This window comes from Coenobita brevimanus, chromosome 74, assembly GCF_032717465.1.
Source record: "Coenobita brevimanus isolate Jiangsu-jjx chromosome 74, ASM3271746v2, whole genome shotgun sequence".
NCBI lineage: Eukaryota > Metazoa > Arthropoda > Malacostraca > Decapoda > Coenobitidae > Coenobita > Coenobita brevimanus.
This window is the reverse complement of record NC_137027.1, coordinates 7,473,101-7,481,738: the sequence shown is the minus strand read 5'-3', so window position 1 is coordinate 7,481,738 and position 8,638 is coordinate 7,473,101. Positions and strand designations below refer to the sequence as shown.

The window sequence follows — 8,638 nt, the reverse complement described above, 5'->3', positions numbered from 1 at the left end:
CTCGTGTTACACTGAAAATAACCAGTGGCCACCCGCCTCTCACCACGTACTTCCCCACGCCCCGACTTTACGCTTTCTGTGGAGACTGGCCACCACCGTCCGGCACTATGTTTGGCCACCCCGCACCCCGCCACCACGCACTGACCTACGGGCATATTAGGAGGCCGCCACAGCCTCTACACAGCCTGCCTGACCCCTGTGCTTCCTGGGGCCCTTGCATGCACTGTGGCTTACATTTCACGGATCCTTCCTCCATGAGTTACTGGTGGAGTTACCTGAAGTTAGTCTAGAGGTTCACCTACCAACAGTGATAATTATGGTTATTTCTAGATTCCGTGCACAAAGACACTATTGTTATAATTTTCCAATAACACCTAATGTCTCCTTCACGTGCATAATTATAAGCTGCCTGTATGCAAGTGTTCTTTGATAACTGTACATTATAATTATATACGAGGACGGAAGTGCCTGTTACTGCAAGTAATGAAAACTCAACATTCAGTTCGGACACTCAGCTTATACTGCAGTATATAAATGATGAAAATCTCCATTACTTGTCTGAACTAAAACCAGAAGCAATTGAGGGCAAAGAAAGAAGAAGTGTAAAAACAAGATCGGATGGAAAGAGGAAGAGGCGAGAATAACGGGACGATGTCAAATTCGGAATTGTGTGGAATAATCAGAGTGGCCGGAACAGAGAAAAGAAGCGGCCAAATCATTCCCTTCAACTCATGACTGATGATTTCTGTCATAATAATACCTGCGTGACGAAAGACGAACATAACTATCACCATTCGCTGTGATTTATATAGTGTAAAGAATGTCAGTAATATGTTGGGCGCAAATCAGCTGACAGTTGCCCTAATGATGGCAAGTTCAATGATGGATGTGAAGAGTCACAGTGTGTGCTTCTCACGTGCTGGCACCTGGCGGCAAGGAGCTGTCACGTGCCCAGCCGAGTGTTGTCACTCCCTTACCTCCCTCTCCCTCGTCTCTCACATTCCTCTCTCCCTCCTTTCTTACATTCCTCTCTCTGTCTCCCTCCATCCTTCCCCCGCTTTTCAGTTGCAGGCATTCGGGGAGTACTGATAACTTCTTGCAGCTCATAAATGAAGGAATCCGAACTTTCATCCAGGACTGGTCAAGACTAGTGGACTGAGTATGCATCCCCTTGCGCCTGTTCACCCAGGATTACAGTTGAATACCGGGATATAAAATTAGAATGAGGGTTTTAAGGGGAGACGGATCACTGGGAAGAGATGCGCCCATGAAAACCTTTCTTTCTTTCCCCACGACACAAAAAATCTAGGTAAAGAGAACAAAGATCCACCATGCTAAGTGTTTTTAAGCGGCAAATAGAAACTAAATGAACGGGGAACGTTGCTGAACCACAACTCCTTATGCCAATTTGGCTATCTGTATTTTTGTCACATACAGAGCTTTAGTCATTTTTCGTATGATACTCAGTGAGCCAGCAAAAATGCCATATGCTTACACCTAGGTTTTACAATCTGTTTCAGTGAAAGGACAGATGAGAGTATTAAGTTAATGAGAGACACTGTGATGCTAGTTGGGGAATGAAAGCCCAATGGTATTCAAGTAGCAGTCTTAGTCCAGCACTTATCTTGGACAATATTACCGGTACTGAATTTCCCCACACGAAAAACTCAAAATGTTACTCATTCAGAGGTCATTTGCCGTTACTGTATATATGCACATAAATATAAATAGTTCCAGGGGACGAGGCGACAGAAAAGTCTTAGCGCGCTCCAGCCCTGAGTGATGCATCTTAGAGTGCTGGCAGACAGATTTTCACTCTTTAATTTACAGCTGGAGTAACCTCCACGCACACCAACTGTATTATCCTCTCACCCATAAAAGCTGTCTATCTATGCCTATGACCTATATATAATGAGAAAACTTGGTAACTGTTGAAGAAATATTCCTCTTTAATATTTTTATATGTACAGTTCAATAAATGTTATAATATCTAATTTTAGTCGGTGTATACTTAAGATGTAAGGTAAACGATGTAAATGTATAGGTATGAGTGTTCCCTCAACTATAATAAGATCTATGCATGTTGAACTTTTGGCAAGATATGTTCACGTCTGCTTTGTTCTTTACACCAACCCCTTGCGAAACATAACCGTGCAGTTATGATGGACATCTCATTAACTTAATTTATCAGCAAAGAAAGATGGTGGTGGTGGACTGGCTGGAGCTGGAGATTATTTGATTGCTGGTTCGACACCAGTTATGCTAGTATACAGAAAATAATTTGACTGTAAAAATTTCTTAAAAGTAGTTTTCACTGCTTTTCTGCACGGTCCATTGACATGACATATAAACACACATGATAATACCATTACGCCAGTCCTGTATGAAACAGTTCTAATACAGTACATCTCTTCATTGGCTGTTAGGTATAAGTGCACAAATTAAGTGGTGACAAAAGGTGTGGGGTTGATAGCGTTTCGAGGATTGTTGTATTCAAGAGATAAGTTTCATGTTTCATTATATATATATATATATATATATATATATATATATATACACACACACATGTATGAATGCATGTATTAGAGACAGACAGGCAGACAGAGATTCACTACGGGGAAGAAAATTTTAAGAACAAAGATTAAACCAAAGTTAGAAGGCAGGCCTAGGTATTTATATTTTGCAACTTACCGTACCAGTAAAGAAAACCTAACGAAAAATATTATATATAAATACTTGTATGTGGTATTTGACAGTTCAGCCAAATAAACCTTAGAATAGTTACTAAAAATCATTTTTAAAAATAGGTTGCGATACTTAAAAGCAAAACTATGTATAAGTAAAATTAGAAGCAGAGCAGTGGACTAGAGAGTCATGTGAAGTCAGAGTGGGTGCTACGAGATGACTGAGTAGAGATTTGGACTTCTGGATGAGTCGTAAGGTGTTGTTTGTTACTGTTTGGAGGTTCGAAGTAACAAACAATATTGAGGGTAACCGGAAAACTAAATGAGAACGTCTGACGACGGCTATATTAGTAATGAAGTTAGTTTAAGGGTCCGATTGGGTTTTATATATATATATATATATATATATATATATATATATATATATATATATATATATATATATATATAAAGCTTTGATCACAGCAAAAGGGAAAGAATACCTAATTGTATTTTTAGTTACCTGGACTCACACATCAGGCTTTTAATAAACCACATACGGTATCCCAATTACATCAAGGGGCAAGATACCAAGGATATTGTATTTTTGCACCGGAAATAAGTAGCCTGAATTGGGGAAACTTAGTTCTTCAAAATAAGAAACCATAACGTTCACTTCTAATGTCTGTGCTGTCAAATATCCTAGAAGCATTCATTTTTTTTGCCTGAGATGACCAAGACGCCATGCGGGATGTTAGCCTATCTCCTACAGCATGAGCATATATCCTCCAGTGCATCATTTTACTTCTCAGCCAGATGACACTAGCTACATCAACGCTGTAATAAGGCTTTGTAAACATGGGCGTCTGGAGGGGGGGGCAAGGGGGGGCAGTTGCTCCCCCTTGGAATTTGACTTCAGTTCTTTTTCAAGGATGATTGAGTGATTTGGGTCGATTCGTGCATTCTGTCGCTATGCATTTGATGTAAATCATATAACTCATGTAAGTATATGCCTATGCCTATTTGGAGTCTGTGTATTTTGATATATTATAACCGCACATATATGTATAATTTTATTTTGCCCCCCTTACAAAAAATCCTGTGGACGCCCCGGTTTGTAAATCTAGGGCTGTCAATGTCCTCCATCGAATCCCCATCATTCTTGATGGTACTAAAGGTGAGAGTGAACAAGATGAAGGGGCAACGCCGTTCTCGTTGACAGAACGATTTATTTTGCATGTTAACTCTCATCCTCCCTTAAGTTGTACATTTGTTTTTACCAACTTGATTGCTCGCATCAATAAAGTATATGATGATATTATAGCCCTTTTATGATTGAAGCAACTATAGTATTCTGTTCCAGCTAATGCTAGAAGATTTTATGCACCCAAAATTACTGGAGCCTGAGAGCGTTAATGCTTTCACCATTAACCCTCTCATGGTCACAACAACTCTATTATTCCATTCCAACTAACGTCAGATTTAATTTAGCTAAGTGAGTTACAGAAGCATGAAAGAGTTGAGATGCAGCAAGCAAAAAGATATCGCAGAGAAAGATGTGACAAATAATACCGAAACCCAACAGAACACGACCAATAACCAACAGACCTACACCCAGTCCCTTCGTTTTCCTCTACACAGCTGTGAGGGGAGACGAGAGGGGTTGTAGGAAGAACTGTAGCATTCCCCTCAAGTGACCCTAGATAATGCTGTACTGTGTTGGCCATTGCTTTTTATTATTCATCTCGCTTTGTCGTGGTCCTCTAGTCGCCATGATTACTGTATTCTTACAAGTATTGCTCTACTGTGTCAACGATGAGTTTTTCACCATTTAGTTGCTAGTGTATTTCTACCTAGATTTTTTTGTACTCATTGCTGTTCGGCATTCGGTGACAGCGTTCCCCAGAGTGTTGGGGCTGGTATTAAATGTGAAATAAGAAATCTAAAGCATAAAAAAAAAAAAAATATATGAAAATGTTACTCTGTCAGGATCATATAGTGTGAACCCATTTGTCCTTGTATCACTGCTCTTGTGTGTCGACTTTACTGTATATATATATACTTCACATTACCAGTTTATGTTAACTTATCATATCTTACCATTTTCGCTAAACCTGCAGCGAAGTTGATCCCCAGACTGCTGGGGACTAACTCTACTGAATGGTAAGTAAAGAAACCAAATTTAAAAAAATCGCAACATAAGGCCATGTATAATACAATAAAATATTTTTACCACTTTTCCTTAGCGACTTATTTTGAACTCCACACATTTTCCTCTGGCATTTGTTTTTAATATCAACGTAACTTGCAATAGTAACATATGAGTGGATAATTATAGCATTTAGGCAATATACAAGGCTGAGAAAGAGGTGCTACGAAATGTCATAAGCCAGAGAGAAAACAGACCATAGTAGATAATCCCATAATCCCACCTGTAGTAATTAGTTCATGTTATTAACTGTTCAGGGATTCATAACAAATTACTCATTATATAGCCAAATTTATTGACAATGTACTTCAGTATCATACATTTCAAAGAATTTGCATTTCGATATAAAAATCATCACTATAGTACAATTTCATCACTAGAGTATATCCAATTATACATGACATAGCCAAAGTGAAAGCAGACTGTCGTGTCAGCATCTGTAACTGTATCAGTCTACGTTATGTCCACAGTACCACCTGGACTTTCTCCTCAGCAGGAGAGTGATAGCCAGAATTAGCCCATCTCAATGTTGGCGTAGTACGAATGAGGAAGGGGTACTTGTATCAGTAGCGATGCATATGAAAAGGGAGGTGTTATGTTGGCTACGTTTGTGTGTGTGTGTCAGAGTCTGGAGATATCTCCAGTAGAACAGACAGGGTGTGAACAATGCAAGCATATGAGAGGACATTCGATCAGCACGCATTTTATCTGTTCGCTACGGTCTGGGCTCGAATCCCAGACTAGGGGTACAAGCATCAAGAGATGAGTAGGCTACATTACCATCAGCATCAACCCTGCATTATAGGTTATAGCTTCTATTTTTTTTAGTTACAGATACTCTTTTTTTTTTTTTTTTTTTTTATGTCAAGTCGCAGGAGCCAATTACGATCTTATGAATTTGAGTCAAGGAAATTCTTGCTTGCATTGCCATCAAAAGACAGTATGTGCACATACTTCCTCTTGTGATTTCTCAAACTTCAATCCGGTTGCGCCAGGGGAGATTGCTTTTATGAGATATATCTTCCATCAACCTCTTTAATGCAGCTAAAGTTATCCAAGGACGATATGACGCTCGAGTAAAAAAATTGTTGTGCATCATTTGAACAGGCGAAAACAAACACGGTGCTGAGAAACATCAGAACCTCTAGTTTTGCGCTTCCGTCCTGTTTGTGTAAGTCTTAGTTCACCCAGTTCGGTCGCATCTTACGCAAAAAAAAAAAAAAAAATGCTGGCTTATTTTCTTCTTTATCTATTACAGCTCTTGGTGTAATTGGGAACATTCGCACCCTCTGTCCAAACTTCCTTTCATTCTAATGTCCTGGTGCGGGGCTGGTGTGTGTGTGTGTGTGTGTGTGTGTGTGTGTCGCAATGATATGGACACACTGAAATATCTTGCTGAATTATCTGATGTGTATTTTTCTCCGCATTCATTATCATTTTCCTGTTCTTTGTTTTTGACTGACATTATTACTAATTCATTAAAATGTTTCCGGAATATTACTCACCTATGTTTTTCTTTCGTCATTTTAAGCTTCTTAGTTTAGTTAAAAAGAAGATAAGCAAAGTGGGTAAGCCAGTAATTGTGAGGGATATTTGGGCTTTTAAAAAGAAAGTAGAAATGAGTCACATTAGTTGCTCTTATATCCACTGCACATTCTTTATTTGTAAGTTATATTTTATTCTGTAAGTCGTCTGCTGTTCCTACTTCACATTAATAGCTTGTTTAATATTACTACATGCGCTAGACGTACTGTACATTTTCCTTTTCTACCTCGCCTACACTTACAGATCCGTTTGTTTGAAGTTTCTGCTTCACGTACACCTCTGAACTGCAACGAAAATATCATTTTCAAAGATAGCACCGATATGAAACGTGTTACTGCGACATTTCCTGAAGTGGTCAAGATGATATATTTATCTATGTTCCAGTAAATAAACATGTACTTTCTTCTACAAAACCTTCTGTATCGATATTGCCAACTTATATTTTTACTGAGATCATGCCTTCACTTACATCTACCTGCACAAATCACACACAAGATACGGCAGGGTACAAAAAAAAAAAAATCGATAAGCTTTCGTTCTTAGAAGCACTTGCGGTGAACAATGCCAGGGCCGGACTCTTCATACTCCTCCTTGGTGATCCACATGGACTGGAATGTGGACAAAGAGGCCAGGATGGAGCCACCGATCCAGACGGAGTACTTTCGCTCGGGAGGAGCAATGATCTTGATCTTGATGGAGGAAGGAGCCAGATTTGTAATTTCCTTCTGCATGCGGTCAGCAATACCAGGGTACATGGTGGTGCCACCAGACATGACAATATTAGCAAACAAATCCTTCCTGATGTCAATGTCGCACCTCATGATAGAATTATGAACAGTCTCATGAACTCCAGCAGACTCCATGCCCAAGAAAGATGGCTGAAAGAGAGCCTCGGGACATCTGAAGCGCTCGTTACCAATAGTGATGACCTGACCGTCGGGAAGCTCATAGGACTTGTCAAGAGAAGCGGAGGCGGCTGCGATATTCATCTCGTTTTCGAAGTCCAGGGCGATGTAGCAGAGCTTCTCCTTGATGTCACGGACAATCTCACGTTCAGCCGTGGTGGTGAAAGAGTACCCACGCTCAGTCATAATCTTCATCATATATGCTGTCAGGTCACGCCCGGCCAGATCAAGGCGAAGGATGGCATGAGGGAGTGCAAAACCTTCATAAACGGGCACGTCATGGGTAACACCATCACCAGAGTCGCACACCAGACCAGTGGTACGACCAGAAGCGTAAAGGGACAGCACAGCCTGGATGGTCACGTACATGGCTGGCATGCCAAATGTTTCGAACATAATCTGGGTCATCTTCTCACGGTTGGCCTTTGGGTTGAGGGGAGCCTCAGTCAGCATGGTGGGAGACTCCTCAGGGGCGACACGGAGTTCATTGTAGAATGTGTGGTGCCAGATCTTCTCCATGTCGTCCCAGTTGGTGATGATACCGTGCTCGATGGGATACTTGAGAGTCAGGATACCTCTCTTGCTCTGGGCCTCATCGCCGACGTAGGCGTCCTTCTGACCCATACCGACCATCACACCCTGGTGACGGGCGCGACCGACGATGGAGGGAAAGACAGCGCGAGGAGCATCATCACCGGCAAAGCCAGCTTTGACCATGCCTGAACCATTGTCGCACACCAGAGCAACAGCTTCTTCCTCGTCACACATGGTTTAAGATGAGTCGAGTTATTCCTCTGCCTGGAAGATAATGTACATAACTTATGAAGCAGTTTTATTCAAACAAAAATTTTATTAAATCTATCATGTACAGTACTTTACTGGTTAACAGTCCAGCTAATGAAAAACTACAGAACTAAAAGAGATTCAGAGAAATGTGAGGAAGTCGTATTTATTACAAGAGTTCATTATGTAGCCATTTTTATATTCTGGACTGAAAATATTAATCCTAGTAGCTTTATTTGACTTTTTTGCCAGATGTAAAGTATCCAGTATCCTTGTATCTCAGAACTCAGCAAGCTTGAGGGACACATACACAGACACTATCCCTTCTGCACACCAGACCACTCCCGACTGAGGACCCCAGCTGGTCGGGTCTTTTCATTTATACGGGCTGGTGCAGGGGTGGACGAAGAAAAGGTAGATAAATAAGGCCTGTTTTTCTGATGGTCACATTCTTGCTCGCCGTGTGTAGCAGCTCCCATGTGGGCGTGAATAATTGGCAGGCAAGACAGATAACAGTGTATCTAACAGAACTC

At 40.8% G+C, this 8,638-nt stretch overlaps 1 protein-coding gene across 1 annotated transcript; it reads right to left on the bottom strand.

Annotated features, from left to right (window-relative positions):
- Window positions 1-6,956: 6,956 nt before the first annotated feature.
- LOC145407715 (actin, alpha skeletal muscle-like) lies at window positions 6,957-8,090 on the bottom strand. The gene has a single exon (XM_080278586.1). It carries the CDS (start codon window positions 8,088-8,090, stop codon window positions 6,957-6,959), a length of 1,134 nt encoding a protein of 377 aa, XP_080134712.1.
- Window positions 8,091-8,638: the final 548 nt, after the last annotated feature.